Source organism: Triplophysa dalaica, chromosome 19 (genome assembly GCF_015846415.1).
Source record: "Triplophysa dalaica isolate WHDGS20190420 chromosome 19, ASM1584641v1, whole genome shotgun sequence".
Lineage (NCBI taxonomy): Eukaryota > Metazoa > Chordata > Actinopteri > Cypriniformes > Nemacheilidae > Triplophysa > Triplophysa dalaica.
The window spans coordinates 17304273-17328645 of NC_079560.1; the positions used below are offsets into that span (position 1 = coordinate 17304273).

The 24373-nt window shown below is 36.1% G+C and overlaps 2 protein-coding genes across 2 annotated transcripts; both read left to right on the forward strand.

The window, feature by feature from the left end:
• The first annotated feature begins 41 nt into the window (after positions 1-41).
• On the forward strand, positions 42-3580 carry tmem185 (transmembrane protein 185). The gene is made up of 7 exons (XM_056731345.1): positions 42-169; positions 598-774; positions 1209-1416; positions 1538-1621; positions 1734-1910; positions 2607-2730; positions 3071-3580. Exons 1-7 carry the CDS (start codon positions 129-131, stop codon positions 3313-3315), a joined length of 1056 nt encoding a protein of 351 aa, XP_056587323.1. The 5' UTR covers positions 42-128; the 3' UTR covers positions 3316-3580.
• A 2191-nt stretch (positions 3581-5771) lies between these two features.
• On the forward strand, positions 5772-22330 carry stk26 (serine/threonine protein kinase 26). The gene is made up of 11 exons (XM_056731341.1): positions 5772-6197; positions 11393-11623; positions 12239-12295; positions 13181-13289; positions 14346-14503; positions 14835-15020; positions 15103-15248; positions 15931-16024; positions 16121-16183; positions 20125-20261; positions 20680-22330. The coding sequence occupies exons 1-11, from the start codon at positions 6156-6158 to the stop codon at positions 20693-20695; spliced, it is 1239 nt and encodes a 412-aa protein (XP_056587319.1). The 5' UTR covers positions 5772-6155; the 3' UTR covers positions 20696-22330.
• Positions 22331-24373: the final 2043 nt, after the last annotated feature.

The following is a 24373-nucleotide window of genomic DNA, read 5'->3' on the forward strand; positions in this document are numbered from 1 at the left end:
CTTGCGGCGGTCGAGGGGTAATGGGAGTGTGACGTCACTTTGTTTGATCGCGTCTGGTCTGCACTGATGTGAGAGTCAGTTAGCCTGCCTTTTATTTTCACTCTCTTTAAATATGGTCTAAATACAAAATGATGAATCTCCGTGGTGTTTTTCAAGATTTCAACCCCAGGTAAGCTGTGGCGTGTTAGGTAAACGACGAACCCGTATGCTTTGGTTTTATATGTTTACAATTACTTTGTTAGCTTAGCGGCTAATGTTCACTCTCCAGGCCTGTTGGATTTGTCTTAGCTTAGTTTCTTAGCCTTATGTGACATTGACCAGTCAATCAAACATGCTTTAACGTCAAGTCCTTTAACGTTTGCCTGTAACATTTTAATTGTAAGCATTGACATGTAACAAATCCTGCTGCTATAAACATGTCTATTGCCTTTATGTTCCCAATGCAAGCAAAAACTATGATGCCAGTCTGTTACTTTATTTTAAGTCAAAATGCATTTAAGCCCTTTTGGTTTTGGCAAAAGTAATCTAAGTTTGATCAATCTGAATACTGTACATGTCTCTGAATACTGTTTGACTGTATGTGTGTTATTTTTGCAGTAAGTTCCTGATCTATGCTTGCCTGCTGCTCTTCTCTGTACTGCTGTCACTGAGGTTAGATGGCATCATCCAGTGGAGCTACTGGGCGGTGTTTGCGCCCATCTGGCTCTGGAAACTCATGGTCATTATTGGGGCAGCAGTGGGCACTGGGGTCTGGGCTCATAACCCACAATACAGGTCAGTCTGACATCAGTCTCCAATATATTGGATTTCTTAACGCACGTTTCTTAATCATCCAGGCATATTAATCAAAATATAAAAGCCAACAATAGTACCTTTGTTTCATCATTTCTGCTGCACCTGAAACATTAACTTGGCTAGGCTTTTAATCAATACCCAAACAGATATTTAGGCATTCTTTTAAGCTACTATTGTAATGCAAAAAAAGACATAACAGTGGAATACAATACTGGGATACAATATGGTCTTGAGGGTAATGTTGACCAATAGCCCCCTTATAAAATCACCACCCTACAATGTATTTTTCCCCTGTTTTTTTTTTGTCCAATATTTCTTTTCACTTACAATGTCACATTATGAAATCGGTTTTATGTTAACAGTTACTTCTATTGTCCTGTGATGTTTATGATCCAGTATATTGTGTTCTTCAGGGCTGAAGGAGAGACCTGCGTGGAGTTTAAGGCCATGCTGATTGCTGTGGGCATCCACGTGCTCCTGCTCACCTTTGAGGTTCTGGTGTGTGAACGTGTGGAAAGGGGTTCACCCATCTGGCTTTTAGTCTTCATGCCGCTCTTCTTCGTCTCCCCAGTTTCTGTGGCAGCTTGTGTGTGGGGATTCAGACATGACCGATCACTTGAGGTATTAGTTTTGGAGCTGCAAGATTTGTCTAATCAGATCATTGTTGTCCTCTGTCCAGTCCTTATTTAAAAATAGTCCTGATAATTGTTTTAAGTTCTATTCCTCTTTTTATTTTTGTCAGCTGGAGATTCTCTGCTCTGTAAATATTCTTCAGTTCATTTTTATCGCATTACGACTGGATGATATCATCCTCTGGCCGTGGTTGGTAAGGACATCAATTACACTTCAGTTTTTCTGAGTTATCTGCAGTCGATTACTTTGTCATTTGAGCTGCGTGCAGTTTACATGAGTAAGAACGACACTTTTGTCTTCGCTAGGTGGTGTGCGTGCCGTTGTGGATTCTCATGTCCTTCTTGTGTCTGGTCGTACTCTATTACATCGTCTGGTCTGTGCTCTTCCTGCGTTCCATGGATGTTATTGCTGAGCAACGGCGTACTCACATCACCATGGCGATCAGCTGGATGACCATTGTTGTGCCCCTGCTTACCTTTGAGGTTCGATACAAACACCAGTCATTGATGCAGCTAAAACGTGACAGTGGCGCTAAAAATAGCCAGCATGTCTTGTGGGTGTTTGAATGCTAGTGTGATGAAATCGTGGGTGTTTTGCTCTTAATGTCAAGAAATGAAAATTCTGTGATGATTTATCAACCCTTGAGTTGTTTGAATATTTAAGCTGATTTTTACATACTGTAAAATTATTGGAAACTATAAAATTTCATTCCTAGCCTAAATGTTTGTGTATGGGTGTGAAATGACATGAGTTTGAGTAAATTATGACATAAAATCATGATGACCTGTCTTTTTAAAACTGCAATAATTAACTTTTGTTTCTTTAACGCCATCTCTGTTTTAAACATAAAATTGGATGTTATTTTCTTTATGTGGGTTTTGCTTTGGCACTGCTGGTTGCATGGATAAATATGTTGTCTATGATCACCACATCAGAGCGGATCTATATTGTATACATATCTGACTTCGAAAAGTACATCCTACAAGGCATGACCAAGTAATATATATGCCGGTTTTTGTTGTGACCAGATGAAAACGTAAAAGTTTTGATAAAAAAGTGTTTTAATCGTTTAGGTACTTTTGCCCAATAATTGAACTTACAGATTTTAGCATTAAGAATGCAAATATTATGTGCAGATTTCACCAAAGTGCGACATTTATCAGTGTTTATGTTTTCAGATTCTCCTTGTCCACAAGCTGGATGGTCATTATAACTCCAACTACGTCCCAGTGTTTGTGCCTCTCTGGGTGTCTTTGGTAACTCTAATGGTGACCACGTTTGGTCAGAAAGGAGGCAATCACTGTATGTAACAGTTAACCTACATCAATCTACAAGTGTCTCGTTCAGTGGCTTTTTCTTTGAAAGTTTTTTTATGTTAGCTGTCTATTAAAAATACCAATAAGAGTCATTACTGAATAGTTCAGTACTACTTATGAGTCAGGTTGTTAACTGTTGAAGTTATGAGTAATTCTTTGCTATTTGTAAGTTATAAACTACTCACACTAGAAAACTCTAGAATTGGATGCTGCTGTTTGCATTGTAATGTTTGTCACATTGTGCCGTAGACTTTATCAAACCCTGTCTCCATATTGTTGTGTAGGACTTAAAAAAATTATTTAACTTCTCTCTAATTAATTGTCAGGGTGGTTTGGAATTCGCAAAGACTTCTGCCAGTTTCTCCTTGAACTTTTCCCCTTCCTGAGGGAATATGGCAACATCTCCTACGATTTGCACCATGAGGATTCTGATGTGTCCGAAGAGATGCCCATTCATGAAGCACCAAAAATCGCTCCAATGTTTCGCAAAAAGATGGGCGTGGTGATCACCCAAAGTCCTGGCAAATACTTTGTGCCACCGCCCAAACTGTGCATCGACATGCCAGACTAACATTCAGACCTTGGTCATCGTTTGACTGTTCATGAACAGTGAGCCAAACATAGCACTATGCACTGGGGTCCACTTCAGGACGCACCATTAAAGAAGAGAAATGTAATCCTGCTACAAAGATGTTGCTTCTGAGCTCCTGTTTGTTGGGCTAAGCTCAAAACGAGCGGATATCTATTTGACTCTTCCTAGCCATTTTGTATTTGTAAATCATAGCCTTGTGTTTCAATCTCAGTAAACTCCAGCTGCTTAGCTGGGACCTATTGCCCTCAGGAGTGGATTCTTTGAACTTTTCGGACAACTCTGGCGATGAACTTGCAAAGAGACAGTCTAATCTGTAGATAAAAGTGGGTTTTTTTATGGCCAGGTGGAGATGTCTTTTTATTGGGTTTCAAATCCATATATACAATAGTCTGCCAGATAGTCATCTGTCAGTCCTAACTAGCATCTAACTTGCACCAACTAGCTTTGTTGATGTTTGCTCTTATACTGCAGTATATTTCTCTGTATATTTCTCGCAATATGTGGCAGTCCTTGATTTTCACTGTGATTGCAGCTTTTAGGGTTGAAGAAAGTCGTTCATATAAAAATCTTTTTAAGCAGTTGATATCAACTTGATAGGCTGCTATCATATGTGAAAGCTTTCCAGTGAAAATGGTTAGTCAAGGTTGTGGTCTTCTGTTTTAACTAGTGTAGGACCCCAAACTTGTGGACAAACTTTAATTGGATTTCAGTATGGGCAATAGGACTACAGTATAGTTTCATTCAGTTTAATCAAATAGACCCTATATTGTGAAATTGGTACATAATTATTCATCAGTCTTTGTGTGAGATAATAATAACCACTACCTGACAGGTCCTGTTATTACTGTATATTTCGTATCAAGGTGGAAACATGAATTGAGTTGGCATTTTACAGTAACAGTAAGCATTGATTTTGGACCAACTCATTTGGACCCATTAAGTGTAAAGTGACAAAATGAAACATTTTAATTATTGCATTACATTATTATTATTTGTTCAAATGTTAATTCAGGTGTTGCATTACATTTCCCATTCTATCTAAATTAGAAAGGTTTTGTTTCAGAACATCTTCGTAGCTGTCATGCCAGAGAGTAAGACATTTTCTTTGGTTCAGTGGCTGCTTTTTAGGAGACAAATAATTTAGTTGCTTTCTCAGCTGGTCTGAGAAAACAGCCATAGAAATGTATCTTTGTAGATGTGGACCAATTTCACAGTCTTTCATGTCCCCCAAAGTTCACATCCACCATTCGTTGTTCATTGCGTCCATTCCTTTGTAAATGCAAGACATCCTGTAGCTTTCAATAGTGCCTCTCATTAAAATCTCATTTGTTATCATAGAAATGTTGTATGATTATTTAATTTTGTCAAATTTAGTTTCTCACAAATGTATTCAATGTAATAATTATTGGTTATTTTAGAATGACATAAAAAAGGATGCTCCTGCAATAACAGGATATCTCTCTTTGTAGTGTCATTGAAGTCTTGTATCTTGGCATCAAAATGGTGGTTCAAGGATTTTTGACCTTTGGTCATTTATTTAGCATCAAGTCATTTATTAACCAATACCTGTATATGCGGGGTTCAACAATATAATGAACAGATGGCCTGCTGGCCCCGGTCAAGTTTCAGAAAAATTCTGGCTAGTTAAACTAGTTTAATTTAACTCGCATTTATAAAAAAATCATTTGTTGATATTTAAGGGTTGAGAAAATGCATTATATGCTGATTCTAAAGTGTATAGGCCTATCTAGCCCATGGTTTTCATTTGGAAATGATTTGTGATAGTCCTGAAAGCATTGTAAAGAATGGGATAAAACTGACAATAGGCCAAAATCACCAATATTTTGCGGCGTTTGCCATAGTTGCCCAAACGGTGTGTTTATGAATGTTGTGGAGATACAATTCACTAATTTGTTGTATTACAGCCAGAAAAATGCATAATGTATCATGTTTTTAAACTGCAAAACAATGTTTAATTTTTGTGGTGGGATCGCTGAAAACGTTGGCAGGAAAATATTTTACTTTAAATGAAAGTACACTCTAGATGAGATAAGTTAGTGTTATTATAATTAAATCGCAACAAAATTATGTATTATATCACTACTTTAATGCCATTAGTTGTCAGAGAGAAATTGTGAAATATGTTATTAAATAATAAATACATTTACATAAATTCCAGAGACTTGGAGCAATTAATACAATGTGAAAATGTTGAGATGTAATTAGGTAAATCTTTGATGGTGGCGGATCAGCGGCGGTCTCGGTGACGCAATAGCGGTGTTCGACCCCACGAGAAGATGCGCAAGACCGATCTACGTATGACATAAAAGTACTGCGAGAGCTTGACGATTTTGGCGTGCCCTCGCGGTATTCTGATGTCATACCCCGATCGGCCTGCGCAGCGCCGCGTGTAGTCGAACACTGAGCGCGCGACTCCACCCAAAGCACAAAACAAGTTGACGAGCGCAGCGCGAGTCATGGCGTCTGAGAGGATCTCTTGAAGAACAAACTCTGGACAAAGTCTCACGAAAAGCATGCAACGACATCTCGACGAGCGTTTTAACCGTTTGTAACCTACATAAGTAACAAAAAAGTCGACTTTGCAAAGCAGTCATGGTCGCAAAGCGTCGAATGTGACTGCTGTGGAGTTTGAAGCTAACTGAGCGCTGCTAACCCGAGAGTTCGCGGACAGTTTCACGGACAGTGGAAATATAGTGTAAATATACTATTACAGCGAATTTAAATAGGAAATAGGTAACGTAAGCGCTGTTTAAGTGTCTATCTAAGAGTTCATTTGACGTGTAGCTTGACGGTTGGAGATGGCTCAATCGCCGGTACCTGTTCAAGTTCCTGGAATGCAGGTGAGTTTGTGTGGAAAGGTAACGCAAGGCCATCATCAGCAATTTTATTTTAAATTTATCACTGTACACTCAAATCACAACTTTATAGTCAGTGCCACGAGTTCTTGTTTAATTTGAACAGTTTACAGATAGTTTAAAACTGAAATTACCATGGTATCGCTATTTTCTGGACATTACAGATCGTTTTGTTTTGACCGTGGTCCTTGATATTGCTTGGAGTACTAATACCACGAATCATACATATGGATCATGAATATAATATAGTTGCTGTGGTCATACTATCTGATACATCACAACATTTTATCATCACTGGTGCTTTATGTAGGTGAAATGTTTTATTTGTGATCTCTTTTATGTCTTTACCCTTATATGGGAGACTACAAAGGTTGTTTACTTATGACTATGAAAATACTAATCAATGTGTATTACAGAGCAAAATACAACACGTTTTTTTAAGTTAAACTTGCATTCTGATTTCATTTTAATATATAAAATGTTTCATTAAATAATTAAGCAACTTTATTTAAAAAGCCTATGTATGTTTATACATTAATCTTTTTTACATTATACTGTCCGTCAGTACATGAGTGGGTAATGAGTAATAGTAATTAACTTTTTTAGTATTTTGAATGTTTGGAATGAGGCGTGTATGTTTGTGTATATTGTTCTGTATACACATGGCAAAGTTTGTACTCATGGGGTGCTGAATTGAAGTCTGCATCAGTCTACATCGGACAGGTCTATATTTGGATATCTTTGTCCGACCGGTCTAATGATGGAGCAGATATTTGTCTATGAGGCGGCACCTGCTCCCTAAAGGTGTGCCAACGTTCTCTTATTTTCCCTCTCCTCTTTTTAAAGCATAATGGGCAGCAAAAAGCAGACCTAGCAAAGTGATGTATTCCATCTATACTGTGCCTTTTTGGTGTGGCAGCAAAAAATAGCGTCCATTGCAGCACAGGAAGTGTGACTGCGGTTTCGTCGTCTTGTGGCCACTGTCACAGCTTCACACTGGTTGATATTTGGATACAGAACCAAAAACTCTGTTTGGGTAATGGGACAACAGAGCTTAAGCTGTGTTCCTTTTTTAAACTAGGCAGTACGTAAGGTCATTGAAACAGTGTAGCTGATAATGTGGTCCATCGTTGGAAATAACATGCTCTTTGATTTCTTTACTATGACAACTGAACGGAAAACTGCGTTGTTGGGCTGTATTGTTAATCATTATGCACAACAGATGTCCCGCCGCTGGGATACTTCACTTATTAACTTAGCACTTGTGAGGTGCCTATTTAATTTTTATTTTATGTGTTCAACGAGGTTCGAAGTTCAGTCTCTTCTTTAAATAGACCATACAATTGTCCAGTCATAGCGATTACGCTTCAGAGCCATTAGGAATGTTGGGGCTGGAGCGTAGTGTCTGGGTGTGGCCTATGAGGAAGTGTTTAGTGCGCTAGTTTCTCATAGTTGGCTCCTGAGTCAGCTAGACGCAGGTGAAGCAAAAGCTGATAAGACCCTGCCGTAGTAACACAATGCAGGGGGCTTGTTGTGTGGATTGAACCCATGAGCACTTGCTATGCTGTTCTCTTAATTGTGCTGATTTGTTGGCAGTTTATAGGTTTGAATAGTTCCTCAGAAGAAGAAATTTTCCTAGCTGATAATTCTAGTGGGGTACATGGACGACTCCCTTGTGTCTTGTTAACAAACAGCCTAGTCATTAATGCGCCAAAGTGTGAGCAACATTTTTATCAGAAGGAGACCGACCCACGTTCTGCCAGTGAAGCAGGATATAGCTTGAACTGCTACTCCACCCAATCTGACTAAAGCGTGTTTGAGGTGCCCGTTTGCTGTACTGCTGCCTTTTAGGTTCTGTTCATACATACAAATTTCCTAACAAAAAATAAATTTCCTCAACAATAACGTTTAAAATAATATTAACATCATCATCATCACATTTGGTCTCGATAGTTTAGTGGCAGCCTATGTATGTTCTATTAATTTGCTAATTTGGGCAGTATGCTTTATTAGCGGCTTTTTCAATCGCTCTGTGCGAGATCAAATGCTTTCTGTACTTTTTGTCCATTGCTTACTATTCTCTTTTTTTGTTTACACACATTGCTTTGATTTATAAATATTAAAAAAATTATATAATGTAGGCTATCTTGTTTGTTGAAAGCCTATACGCCTACCCTAACTATAACTTAATATGTACTTCAATTGCAACATAATGAAAAAAATGCTTTCATTCAACAAAATTTAAACAAACAAATAATGAAACATTTCTATTTTAATTAATTGTTTTTAAATATTTTAATTTTATGATTTCAGTGTATAACACACACTTTAGCTAAAAAAAATATTTGATAACTAACATTTAATTGAACTTTTAACAGTCCGGACAAAAAGCATTTTTGTCTAGGCACAGACCAGCCAAAGCAAACAAATGCTCACTTCTTGCAGCCGCTAAAATTATCCAGTCATGGTTGGCGCATCAGCAAATGCAGAAATATTAATGATCATAACGTAAGGAACATGGAACAAATATGTCTGTTTTAGCTACATTTAACATTGGATATCAACAGTTTGATTAATAGCCTAAATTCTTTAGTCTTAAAAATGTATTACATAGGCCCTATGCAAAGTATTTGGATCACCTTCTTGGCCATTCCTAGTTTTAGAGTAGTCGACTACATGGTAACAAAACGTTTACTTAAACAACTGTCAAATAAGTCGTAGCGCACATCCCAGCTCACTTATGCTCTGATCCAAATCTGGGAGGAGATCCCAGAGGACACCATGTGCCATTTCATCAGGAGTATGCACAGACATCATTGGCAGTTCATACAGACAAGTAGGGCCATGCACATTACTGACTAACATTATGAGTTACGGTGATGAAATTTAAACAAGTTTAAGCTGCCAGTATTATCGTTTTTTCAGTGATTTTACTGTATAAATGAGTTTATGATATACAAGCAAGGAGTTTTAACTTGGATATTTCGTCCATTGAGATCTAATACAGTGTGATTTAGGTATTCCCTTAAAGGTGGGGTGATTGATCTGGGCAAAATATGTTTTTTTCAATCTAGGAAAAAACCCTGTATTTTTAAAAAAGGGTTTGCTGTCTGGATTGTGATTTGAAGAACAGATCTGTGTAACATGTGAGGAGGCAAAATTGCATGTGAAAGAGTGGGCTTTGATGCTTTCAAGTCAGATCACAGACTTAAGAAATGCTTCCCCATGTGCCTTACATAAGTTCTTGGTCCGTTTGTTTTGTGCATGTCCTACTCTGTAGCTTTACATTATTCCATGTTTCACTCACCATTGAATAACAGCTGACAAATGGATCTGTGGAGATCAGATAATAAATGTGACAGGCATTATGAGATGGCGATCATGGAGAAAATTTAAGAATCTCGACTGAATTTCTCTCGTCTTCTCAAATGCATTACTAATGTGAGTGAGCAGCATGTCAAAATTTCGGAGGTGGACCGTGTTTCAGTTTTTTTGTGGATCGCTTATGACGCTTTGGATCACGTCATTTTAGCTTTGACTTAACACATTATTACTTAAACTGCTGCTTATGGCTATCTGTAAAGTTAAAGTTAAATGGATAGTCTTGAATGAAAATTGGATAGTCTGAATTAAAATTCTGTTTTACTCCAAGGTGAATAAACTTTATTTGCGGTTGTCCAGTGATATGGGGAGGGCAGTAGGGATGGACATAAACATTGACATCACAGCTAAGCCACCAATGGCTGCTGAACATAATTGTTTTTGCCATGCTGTGAACAATTCTGAATCAATGCCATAAAATGATTCATTAGGGGGGAAAAACGATTAAATGTTTATGATTAAATTAAAGTGTAAAGAAGCTATGGTACACCTTCGGAGGTGCCGGTCAAGGAAGAAAAAATTTAACTGGAGAGTTGCCCAATAAAAGGAATAGGATCCATGTCACGAAAAAGGGGTTCCAGACTTATAATAAACTTTCAGAAACAAGTTTGTGTCCTGGGGGACTATATAAAGCCCAGAAATACTACATCATATGTCCAACTTGTTTTTTAACAAGTTGACCATGTTAAGCATTAGATGCACGTAACACAGTGTAAAAAAAGTTTGAATGCATGAAACGGCATTAAGTCCCCCATTTAAAAAATACTTTATTTTTTGTATAATTGTGTTAATTACACACATTAAAACCACAAACACTTAACTCTGTCAGCACCATTACACACCAAAAAGTACAGAATCCCAGAACCTAGAATGTATATGTTTTAGCGGTTTTTAATGATTGTTCTGCGTGTCATCTGGGCGAGATCTTTGACAAAAAACATTAATTATTTCAGCTGTTTAATCAAAGTGATGCATTTTTGTAGAATCCTACCCACATATATGGAGTGATAAAAAAACAAACAAATGAAGATAGAAGAATATGGTTTCTTTTGTTTAAAAGCTGAGAGTCTGTTCTTTCATTTAACATATTGTTTGTCTATATATATTCTTTACAAAAAAATTACTGTGAGCCATTAAAGTTTGGTGAAAATATAAAAAAACGCTGGCGTAGGCTGGCAACTTTTTTTTAAAGAGGCTGGTGGCGAATGAGTTAAAAGAACATATATTAAAAAAAAATATTCCTCATATCAGCATCAGATATCAGCACCTGCTGGATGACAGTCCATGTGAGCTACATCATCAGTTACTGACAGATTGTGAATGGAAGTTTATGTGAAATACATCAATTTTGAACATGCCGTATAGGGCTATGACTTGATACATAGGCATTAGACACATTACATTGCTTTTCCCTCTCACGTTAACATTACTGTAACACTCTGTACATTGAACAATACTGTTTTATTACCTTAAAGTCAAGAAAATATTCATTGGCTTTTAAAAGCATATAGATGTCATGCTTTACATGTACAACCTGAAGGGGTTATGTAACATAATAATATAATACTTACATTTACAATTAGTTGACTAATTGCTTTGATGAGCGACTATGAGTAGACTTGCAAAATCAATGGCCAGGTTAGCTCTTTATGGTTGTTCAGCTATCTCAAGTCATTTGGATATTTTAGTAAATTTGCAACTCATATTACATTATTATTCCTCTTTTGGCACTTAACATACATATTTAGTTAACCAGTCATCGTTGTTTATACCCACATAACAACGAATTTGAATTTCAGAGCACTCGAGTGGACCCTGAGGAGTTGTTCACTAAACTAGAGCGCATCGGGAAGGGGTCATTTGGCGAAGTGTTCAAAGGTATTGACCGCCGCACTCAGAACGTAGTGGCCATCAAGACCATCGATCTAGAGGAAGCAGAGGATGAAATCGAAGACATCCAACAGGAGATCACGGTTCTCAGCCAGTGCGACAGTCCACATGTTACCAAATACTACGGCTCATACCTGAAGGTACAGATTGATACATTGTTGCCTTCCAATGTAAATGAATGCAAAGGAGTGCTGAGTTTAATCATAAGAGAGCTTTCTTCCTAGCGAAGGGTTAATTCCATTGTGATGACTCGCAGCCAAACCCTTTGCGCAATGTCACAATACCTGTATTTCTGGAAGGCTACCATATAGATCCTATGCTCGCAGATTTTGTCTGGCCTCCTTTTCATTGTGTCTGTGTTTTGATGGTCAGTGTTGATTAGAATTAATTTATTCATGCTGAAAACTGAGGGACTATCTGAATGGTCTCTGTACATTGAATGCTGTTTTATTACCTGAAAGTCAAGAAAATATTAATTGGCTTTTAAAAGCATACTGATGTCATGCTTTACATGTACAACCTGAAAGGGTTATGTAACATGCATGACATTGATTACCCAATCGACTCGTTTCTGCATTTGTGTCGTGTCTATATACACCTGTTATTCTTGTATTGCTATGTCTCCGTAACATTTGAGCTTGGTAATAACCTTTCCTTTTTCAACTTAATTTGGGAATGTGTTAATGCAAATTGTCACTTGTGCAAAGCTTGAACTAGCCCTGAATAAGATAATTTATGTTGTTGTTTTTCTTCAGGGCAGTAAACTATGGATTATAATGGAATATCTGGGAGGGGGTTCAGCTCTGGACCTAGTAAGTACTTACATTTCCATTTACGCATTTGGCAGACGCTCTTATCCAAAGCGACTTACATTGCATTATCCTATACATTTGTTTCTGAGTATTGGGTCGAACCCACAACCTTGGTGTTGAATCTCCACAGCTTCAGATGTATATTATATCCCTAAAAAAGTTTTTGTCATAGTTTACTCAATCTCATGTTGTGTTAAACCTGTGTGGCTTCTATCATGCAAAGGGGAATTTTTAGTTTATCAAGTTCCAAAATGACAGAAGTACCATGAAAGTGGTACCTGTACCTTATGTGCTATACAGTGGTATACAAAAGTTTACACACCCCTTGCAGAATTTGGAAAAAGCTGAAACTTTTGGAAAAATAATATATTTTCCAAAAGGACCTGGAAAAGATATTATTATTGTGGACCCGGATACTTTTTCTAAAGATCAGTGGACAGTCTAATGACTCATGACAAACAAGAAACCCTTGAACAACTATGACTAAACATAAAAACTGACATCGATTGTTTAGATAACATCATACAGTATTAAAAAGCAGGGGTATTTAAACTTTTGCCCTGGTCTATTTTGAGAAGCTATTTTATTCTGCTTTAGTTTGAACTTTATGTTAACATTTCCTTAGAAAAATAAACCTTCATTTTCAAAAATCGTTTTATTTTTCCAAAAGTTTCAGCCTTTTCCAGATTCTGCAAGGGTTGTGTAAACTTTTACATACCACTGTATAGTAGAGGTCCTCTGAAACCATACATCTTATATGTATCCATGTGATTAGTGAATGCTGACTTAATTATTGTCCATGTGACTTTTGAAGGATTTGAAAATGATACATGTAAATCTTGGTGAACCATTTTGGTGACCTGGAAATTATAAATTTGTGTGTAGCTACGAGCCGGACCCTTTGATGAAGGCCAGATAGCGACTATGCTGAAAGAGATACTGAAAGGTCTGGACTACCTGCATTCTGAGAAGAAAATCCACAGGGACATAAAAGGTGTGTGCGTTGTTTATTTGCCTCTGTGCAAGGAATATTTGTGTCTGCGCAGGATGAGCGGGAGTGACTCTTTTGTTTTTCCACTGCCGTTTGTTTTTCCACTTGTTTAACCTGGGAAGGGTGAGGTGGTTTGACCACAAAGAGCTGTACTGATTGGTTGTCTGTCTCTAACTTTTATTCTGTGTTATTTTTAGCATTTTAAAATAACCATGAAAAAATAGTACAAGAATACAAGTAAATGTAATGTTTTAAAAGTTATTTTTTTTACACACTTTGTCAAGAGCCTTTATTATTGCACAGTTTCGGATTTTGTCATTACTTTTAATAATGTTTCTAAAGAATGGACTTCTAAATAATAAATAAATAAAATACCAGTGTAAACGGGTCAGAAGACATAAGAACTAGAATAAATAGTTATAGCTTTTAGCTTAGCAAATATTTAATAATTTAATTTATTTATTTAATCAACATTTCCTTTTACAGTTTGAAACATAGAATAATCTTATTTTAAAGACTTGCTTAAAGGTTTAATGTATTTTTAAATATTTTAAGGTTTCTGGCTATAGTTTCCAGGTTAAAGAGGCCTCTTAGAAAGACAGACCGACATGATTATGGGGTCATCTGTTACAGAAAGACAAAATCTGATAGGTTATAGCAACGATATAGCGTTTAGCCTTACACCTCTTCGACCAGTTGCAGTTTTTAGTCCTGGTCCTGGATTGGAGATTTGAAAAAGGTTGGTACTCATGTATGTCTGTATTCTGTGTTTTCACCTTTTTCTTGTTTTTACAGGTATATAACTTTATTTTTTTTACTTATAGTTATACTTTTTTACTATATGTCTGATTTACAGCTGCTTTGTAACAATGAAAATTGTAAAAAGCGCTATATAAATAAATTTGAGTTGAGTTAAGTCTGTACTATTCAATGGGAAGTACTTATCTATTGTGATAACTTTAGGAAACGCTGTAAAGTAAGCACAGATTTTGTCTTAATTTAGTGTAGTGTTTTGCTATAAAAGTCCTGCTTGTCTCACACACTTTTGCATTATTATAGCCGCCAATGTGCTGTTGTCAGAGTCCGGCGAGGTGAAGTTGGCAGACTTCGGTGTGGCGGGGCAGCTGACAGACACACAGATCAAAAGGGAGACTTTTGTCGGTACACCGTTTTGGATGGCCCCAGAGGTCATCCAACAGTCTGCCTATGACTCAAAGGTAAGTCATTTAATCTACTCGCTCATTGTCTGAGCCAACACATCTTGTAAAGTCACCACGCTAGCCTGCATCTCAACTGAGGCTTAATGTTGACATAACTAGAATTACTCAGAAAATGTCCATTATTTTAAAACGTTTCAACATATATTTGATATTGTCCCAAAATATTCTTATTTGGACTTGATAGATAGGTGGTAAAAGCCATTTTGCTAGTTGTTCGGGCCAAAAAGTGTTCAATGATTTAAACCGTTATAATGACTCCGTATTCTAGTACTGTTCATCGTGCAATCAGCATCTCACTGTCATGTAACACTGTTTATTATGCTTTCAGGCTGACATTTGGTCTCTTGGGATCACTGCCATTGAGCTAGCCAAGGGTGAACCTCCCAACTCAGACATGCACCCCATGAAAGTTCTCTTCCATATCCCAAAGAACACACCACCCACCCTCAATGGGGACTTCTCAAAGACCTTCAAAGAGTTTGTGGACTCCTGTCTTAACAAGGACCCTACATTTGTAAGTACAGATAAACTCTTGTTTTTCTTTAATAAAGCTCAAACTAAAGATTTTGAAATGTTATATTATCTACCTTTCTCAGAGGCCAACAGCAAAGGAACTCTTGAAGCATAAGTACATTGTTAAACATTCCAAGAAGACGTCCTACCTCACTGAGCTTATCGACAGGTTAAAGCGCTGGAAAGCTGAGGGCCATAGTGATGGAGAATCCAGCTCTGACTCTGACTCGTGAGCATGCTGAGAACACACATACACATACACTGATTTTATCATTAGTCTTAAAGGAAATTCTCGCCTATTGTGCATCCTCGTGCATTATATTAAAAAAAGGTGAAATTGTGATTCTAGTTCTTGTCCATACAATGGCAGTAAATTCTTTTCAAGTTTCAGATGGACAAAAAAATTATCTTTTAATTAAGTATAATATAAATTACTATAACAACAATTTATACCAAAAAACGGGCATATCAATATACAGTTAAGAAGTGTCGGTATTGAGCTCTTGACTTTGTGCTGCTTTTTAAACATACGTACATCAAACAATTAATGTTTAACAAATGACATTCAGTATTTAATGACAAAGCTACTTTTACCACACTATTTAAAACCTTTTTATGTCCTGCATTCTGTCAACAAAATGTTTTAGGTTTCCGAGAAGTCCTTTGAATCTTGTAATATGATGAAACCCTAACTGCCCAAACTACTGGGAATAACTCCTCACAGAGTATTATCTAATTAAGACATGACATGGTGTTTTCTTCACTAAACTTAATTGTATAGCTAAACAAGTAGTTCAACCACAGATGCCAGTGACTGCTCTAATACCATGATATACAATTTTGACCTCACACACAAAGAAACCCAACTGATTGCAGTTTGATCAAGTTGTTGTCATGTATTTGTATGACAGGGACTCCAGCGGTAGGGACAATGACTCATCTCCCGAATGGTCTTTCACCACCGTTCGTAAGAAGAAGACAACAGAGAAGCATGTGAATGGAATGGTGAGTTCTGAATCGAGGATGATTAAGAAATTCTTAATTGACAGATTGAACTGAGCTATGGATAACCAGTTCTTATTGATCTCAATCTTCTTTCAGAACGAAGAGGTTCAAAAGAAATCTGCCAGTTTAACCACAGTGATGGCTCCTGTCTTCTCTGAGGTAGGGGTTGCTTTTTCCAGTTAAAATATTGCAGCTCAGAAGTGAGAATACCTTTTAAATGTTTTTTTTGTGTCGATGTTAAAGCTATAAAATCAGACCTAGAATCGGATGCTCTGAAGTTTTATTGGAGGTATGTGCTTTGTGTGGGATGAGGCGTAAAATTATTACGTTTTCCTCCAGTAAAGCAGGTGGCAGTATAGAACATGTAACATTTAAACAAGTGGCAACCTTCCGATCTCTCTCGTGAAGCCAACATGGAAGTGACTTAAACTGCAATTCATCGACTGGCTGCTAGAGACTGGCTCCAAAAGAGAGAAGAATCTTATTGAGTCCCTTTTTAAAATGGTCAAATTTACAGCAGGAAAAAAAACATGTTTACAGCCTTTGCTCTATATAGCTTATTTTACCGTTCATGACAACTGTGAGGATGGTGAATTTTTGTATAACTCACCCGTTTAACTTATATAAAGCCTTAAAATCCTGCAAGTTAGGTGCATGGCCACTTGAGTGACAAGTGGTTTCAGCAACCAGGCGCGTCAGCTCCAACCACATCCACCATTTTTGACACCCTGCTAAGATTTTGACGGCCAGCTCCACCCACTTTAAGCTTCAAAACAGCTCCTCAGAAACCTACGGCTGACACTACGTCCGTGTTTTATACAGTCTATGCATCTAAATTGAATGGCATCAGAAGACGAATAGCGGCCGAAGACTCGCATAAAAGAGGCAAGAATCAATTGTGTTCCATTGTAACACTTGCGCCCAGTAGCAAACATGCGTTTCTACCATTTTTAGGTGAAAACGACTCCTCAGTTCAATAGTTTTTTGTGGTCATGTAGACAATATGTTGACAAGGATTTTTGAAAATGAAGCTTTATTTTTTATTTAGTCCTGGCCTGAGCAAGTAATTTCACTAAAGAAATGTTAACATAAAGTTCACACTAAAAAATAATAACAGAGAGTCCTCCACAATCTTTGCTTTTTTAGCATTTCTGGATATTTTACTCATGTCCAGCAGTAACTGTTTGATGTTGAGATTGCTCTTTTTACATTGAGGACCATCAAGAGACTCATACACAACTATTACAATAGATAGAAACATTCAGTGCTGCCCACAAAGTCAACATGATTCATTTAAAGTCAGGTGGGTGTAAAACCTCTGAAAATGTTTTTGGTGTAAATTGTTATTGTTTCATTTATACATCTTATTTTTTCATTTACTAATGTCAATTCAATTCAAGTTTATTTATATAGCGCTTTTCACAATGTGTATTGTTTCAAAGCAGCTTTACAGGGGCAAACAGGAAAAACAGATAAGTTAGAGCACAGCACAGTGCATGGTGTTTATACAACGAGTAAGATCATTCTAATAAATAATATCTAATTTCTAAATAAATAAATGAATGAATGCAGTCTCCCGGTGAGCAGGCCAACACTGCCCTGCTGTGGCGAGGAACCCAAACTCCAATGATTGATGTATATGAAAATAGTCAACTCAACTTTATTTATATAGCGCTTTTTACTATTTTCAGTGTTACAAAGCAGCTGTACATGAGACACATTGAATACAAGAAAAACAACTAAAGGCATATACCTGTAAAAACAAGAAAAAGGTGAAAACAACAAAGACAGACATACAAATGCTCCACTCACACAATATGCATACATACTTTCACACATTGACATAGACGCACACACTCAAACACACACGCACAGTGAAAGCACACATAGGAGAGATAACCACAGGTCAAATATTAAACGGACTATAAATTCTTATATGCAATATTAATTATGTATAACTTCTAAATTCTAAAGCAGCCCCCCCGGCCAGGCAAATAGTGCAAAACAATATTCAAACGGAGGCGAGGAACCCAAAACTCCAATCGAGAAATAAGAAAAACTCAAGAGAACCCAGGCCCAACCAGGGGATTCCAGTTCCCCTCTGGCAAAAGCTGCTGCCTCTGCACAAGCTCAACAGTGCTTGCACTACAAGGCTAAATAAAAAATAAATAAACTTACGAATAAGGTAAATTATAGATTTAAGATTATCATTAACAATCTAATAGCATTTGAAGTGTTGTAGAAAAATCGTGTCAAGTTGCCGCGTCCTTTATCCATCTCGGCTCTTGTCAGGTCATCGCTGGTCATACATGTAATACATAAATGTTTTTCAGGAAATGAAATTTTTAACATCAAAACCATTTTGATGTTCGACGTGTTGACTTTGTGGGCAGCACCTAATGTTTTATATATTGTAATAGTTGTGTATGAGTCTTTTGATTGTATATATTAGGGGTGTGACAAGATCTCGTGGCAAGACACAATATCCTCAAGTTTTTGGCATGATGGAGTGCAGGGCTCGAATTGCCACCATTTATTTGGGAGCATTAGTGTGAATACATTTTTTTGTGGCTCGACAGGCTACATAACGGTGTGTTTATGTAGTTTTTAACGGTTCCTCATAATGTAATGTCAGTGGCTTTATAGCCTAATGAAAATTCAGTAAGTGGAGGAAGGAGGATTGACAGTTTGATCTGAACGCTTTCCCCTTACACACCCAATTTAAGCGTATAACATCCTGGTTGTTTGTGGTTTTATGATAAAAAATGAGATTTTAACATATATAAAACAACCACAGCTCTTTACTTGAAGCTGCGCCTGTTAAGAAAACAGAAAGCGAAGTATTTGTGCAATTACTTGACTCTCAGTTAGGTTTGGGAAAAAACATTTTGTAGTGTTTACATATTGTTTATTACTGCATAATATAATTCCTTAAAATAGAAGTTTATTATGTTTCATAAAGTACATACAAAAAGTTGATTTTAAAATGCCTTTTTTGCATTTTAAAGGTGAATAAAAGTTTAAAAATCTTGCTCGTTCTTGTGAACCCAGTCTCATGTCTGGTCTCGTGGGATAAGTGTCTCATCACACCCCTAATATATGGGTCAAAGACGTTAAAAAGTCCCCATCAAAATAAATTTACAAAAGTGATTTTATGTCCATAGAAAGCACTTTAATTGAAAGTAAATTGTCTTCTTTATGGTTTTATCTAAGTTTTTGGAAAATAAATTGTTTAAATTTGGTTGAAAATAATGTTATGTTGTCATTCAGTGTAAAACAATATTTATGTACAAATTCAAACAATATGCTTATTTTGACTTTTATATATTAAAATATATAAAAGAATAAGTGAGCATATTACATTTTATTGTGCTTTAAATGAATAAAAAAATATTATTGACGAAATCTGCAAAACCTATAGGATAATGGAAAATTTAAAAAGAGTAAAATTTCATCTAATTAGTATTTGGGGAGAAGGACTTTTGTTTCTTTTAATATGACTTTTTGTTGTAAATATGCCAAACAAAATTGATACACTGAATGACATTCATGTAAAAAAAAATATTATATTTATTTTCTGCTCACAAAAAGAAAAATGCAATTAAATTAAACAGAAAACTTTTTTTTAACAACAATTTAAAGCACCCTTGGAATTATTGTTTTTATGCTAATACCCTTTATTGTCTTTGACCCATATGGGTCAAAGACAATAAAGGGTATTAGTATAAAAACAATAAAATATATATATATATATATATATATATATGAAGAGTTTGGTTCCAAAATGAGATGATAAAAGCATGATTTTATGTTATCATGTTTCTATCGTGTTTAGCTTACATTTTTTTAATAATGGCTTAAATCAAAACATACCAAATATTGTTTGATTCATATTAATTGGAATGCACAATGAAAAAACGAAGTTATCTCATTTTGAACCAAACTCTTCATATATATATTAATCTGGTGGTTCATAGAAATGTTAATGCACCACTTTAAGTAGTGGAAAGAGTTTTTCTGTCTCTTGTATCTCTGCATTATCTACAAGTAAACTATAATTTAAAATCAATATTTTATGTGTATGTTTGTATATATTGCAGCTAAAATCAGAGCACAGAGATCCAGGCCTGATAAGAGGAGTGATCGAGGAGCTGGAGAAGAGCCTTCATATGGCTGAAGATGTCTGTCCTGGAGTCACAGACAGAATGATCGACCACATCCTGGATAGGGTGCAGAGGTCAGTCAAGCATACTTTACAGGGTTTAGATACCTAAAAGCATCCCCTATTACGGTTTTAAGCATTAATGTACTGATTATAAAAACTTATTTAACATCAAATTTACATATCCAATAAATGTTTTTGACAGCAGTTCATCATGTGATGCCGTTGAAAAGCCAGATGACCAATATATAATGATGATAATACACTATAATAAAAATAATACACTACATAGAAATGCATAAATTACATTTTGCATTTTCCTCAACAAAACTGAATATCTAAAACATTTATTTATGGTGTGTTATATAGCAAAACGAGGAATTTGTTACAGAAGGCAGCATTATTGTTTTAAAACGGTTAAATGTCTTCTGATCTGATTCTGATGTTTCTACCTGTCTCTCTGACCTCTTCCCTTACGGTTCTGTTTCCATAGGTTCTCTGTGAGTTAGTGCAGTGCTGCACTCCTAAGACAACAGCCAGGGGGACGTTGGAGCACATCAGGTCTCCTGGTGTCGCTCCTCCTCGTCACTGCACCTTAACACACTTAAACACTCACACATGTACAGAGGAAGGAGAGCCGTGGAGTTGCACACTATCTTATAACCAAAAGGATTTTCTTCCTCCCAAAGAATGACTATACATAGTGTGCGCTTAACTGTATTTATATAATTTTGCCATGTGCTTTTAAATATCTTCAGCTGGTGCACCAGGATGTGTGCGTTACTGTTCTTTTACTCCATATTTTACTTTGAAAGACACAAATTGTTCTTACTGAATAAGTCGATTGGCACGGCATTAGGCAAATCTGTTGGCTCACACATATTTATCCCAATCCATTACTTTATTTTACCATTTAGACCGAGATCTTATTCATGTGTGGGAAATTTGGCAGAGTCTTTTGTGTGTTTTGGTTTGGGATTTCTTTATTATGCTCTACACACTGTTACCTGTAGCATTACAGAACTGCTGTATGGAATTACATTCGTATCATATCAGTCGAAACAAATAGAAATACCTCAGTTAGATGAAGCAATCGTTTAAAAGAAAATACAGTTCATGCTCAGTTTAGACAAAGTTCATTTTCATTTTTAAACTGCTGGGAAAATGGGAGGAATTTTGCTGTGCAAATGCTACCTCCACCTCGGATACATGACATTAGGAAATTTATTTTTAATTGGCAAGGTAATTTGTTTGAAAACGTCTAGAATTTTATATTTATATATGACACTTTGCTGTTTTGATGTCATCAGCCTTTGTTGCAAAATATTTTGCCCTCCGTTTCTCAGTGATGCCCACTTTTACATTGTTTTGTGTTTGAGCTGAGAATTTTTATATGCGAGTAGAGTTGAACTGTATTTTTGAAGGAAATATGCACTTGTCTTGCACACACTTTGTACGGGGCGGGCCTGTTTTATACTTTCAAAGGTCTCTTTATGTACCAACATTCCTTTTTCCTTTGAGTAGATCTCAAGGGAGGGCTCTTCTTTAGCCAGGGGCAAAATATCTACACAAAAGCAGTTCAGCTACCCAAGATTACAGTAAATGATTTCAAGGTGGCGCTAGCATCGTAAAAGTCAATTGGAACTAATTCGCTATAAAAAAATTGTTTATCTTTTAGTGTTCTATGATGAGGGATTTTCTTTTGCCAATCTTGTAAAGAAACACAAGGGTGCCATCACTGGTATGGTGGTGATTTCATACATGCTCCTGTTGGCTGGGAGAGATTATGCCAATATTACATCCCATTGTGCCTAAAATTCACTTCTTTATGTACATGTGATTGTCATTACAGTCTCAAACAGCTTTAAAACAAATGTTTAACACACGTTGCCAGACCAGACTGCTGGAAGATTTTAGAGCAATAAAGGTGTTTAGAAGAAGATTTTTATATTTCTTTATAGGAGTGTAGATGCAAAAGCTAGGTTTTTTTGTAAATTTATTCATCAGCTTTTGTAAATTAATATTGCCACACAAAATCTTTCAAGGCTGTAGCATATATATGTGCTGATTTTCTCACTTTTTTTGACTTCAACTGTTACATATTAGTTTTTGTTTGGTGTGGCAAATAAAGATGTAAATTATGACCTCTGAATGTGACTATGCTTTCCCAATATCAGAAGTACACTATCGGTCAAAAGTTTTTGGACAATCAAGTTAAATTTTTCTGTAAAAGTTTGATTTAAAGGCTTACGCTTCAATGTCGGAATTTAGTTTATTGAAATTAGTTTAGTAGACAAAAATAAAATTTTGCAACTAACGTTTTATTTAAAAAAAAATATTTTTGAAATGGATGACTTTGACTGAATAATGACGAAAGAACAGCCAATAAGAGCACAAAATAGGAGGTAACTCCTTTAATATTGTTTAAAACACATCTCTGAAACCTCAAGAAGCTGCTTGATAAAATGACAAGAAAACATTTCTGCATATTCTAGTCAAAAGGTGAAGAAGATGATAAAATATTACATTATGTTTTACTTTTTTTAACATAATTAATGTTCTAAAATGTACACAACACATGAGTAGGTGTCCAAAAACATTTGACCAGAGTGTATGTCTGCACACTTTCCTGTTGGTAAAACTTTTAAGTTTTACAGTTCACTGAATGACGAAAAGCAGCATGAATATAAAGTGGTTTATTATTATATTGGTTCAGTATTATAGGCACTTGTCAAGTCAATTGGTACAATGCACTGTTTTATGCATATGTCACCCATTATGCATATGTTTTATACATTATCACTCATCAGTCAGCTTGCCCTTTCAGTTCTTTAGATATGCAGAAGAATGTAATGTGTTGCACACACATCTTCTAGAAGGCCTTGTAAACATCAGGTTTGATCAAGGTAAAATCTACAGCGTCCTTAAAGGAAGCCAGAGCAGATCCCAGGGGGTTTACATCATTAAAAATGCAACATTATCATTGCTCTGTTTTGAAACATGGAGCATTTCTTTGGCTTTACAAACACTAGAACAAATATTTTGCCACAATTTTTGCAAGTTCAATAAAAATGTCCCTCAAAGCCACATTTACAAATATTGACCCAGCTGAATGCATTTATTTTAATATTTTCTTAAAAATTGTTCAGATGTTAAATATTGACTTTGCTGGCAAAATTGCACCTCAAAGGTTAATGGTTTAATTATTACTATTTTCTAAAGTCCCTGCCTAACCTAGTTTTTTACTTGTATTTTTCATACCAAGATAACGATTGATTGATTATACAGTATCTCCTAAAAATACTCCAGAGTAAGTGACCGTTTCATGTGTTGTATGAGACAACAGCTTTAGCTGGGATTTGACCTCTTCGGCCAAGAGAAATAAAACAATATTTGTCAATTGTCTTTGTGGTATTGGACCTGCATTTTTTTATTATTTCCTTGGAAATCTTGTGTGCTGTTATATGTAGCGTATGAGAACGAATTTTCTTTAACATATCTTAAGTGTTTTGCAGAAGACATTCGTACAGGGTTGGATTGGCATAAGAGTAGGAAATGATCAAATCATTTTTCTTTTCGGGGTAAACTATACTCGCAACCAAACCACTCAACAAAAAATGCATGCTTAATACGGATGATGACAAAACAAAGAGTTGAAGCATTTAAATCTACTTTTTCTGATCCCATGACATGATTTTTCTCTGACATATCAAGTAAAGCATGGCAGTTTCACTACAGGGACAGTTCTGTCTCCCTAAACCATTACAGAACCATTGCTGGGCTGCAGCAAACAAGGAACTTATTTATGTCCACTTAGTATCGCAGTATTGAATTGATGGATGTTTCCGAGCCACTGTGGGGAATATTTTTGCCTGATGAATAGTAGTTTAAGAACGTGTCCACTAGATGTCAGTAAACACGAGAACGGTCAAAGAGAAAAGGGGGGATTTATCTGACGTTTCATTGAATAAACCTTAAATACTGAACACATTTTAAAAAGTAAGATTTGCTATGAAAATCAATAGGAGAATTGTGAGACTAATATCTTGAAAACACATTCTTATAATAAAGATTATGCAGTCATAAGGAATTAGCCCTTTAGTCCAAATAAATTGCCTACACAGAAATACAAATAACATTTTTGGGTTTGCGTGTTTAATGGCGACATAAGGAATTGGCACTGTGTT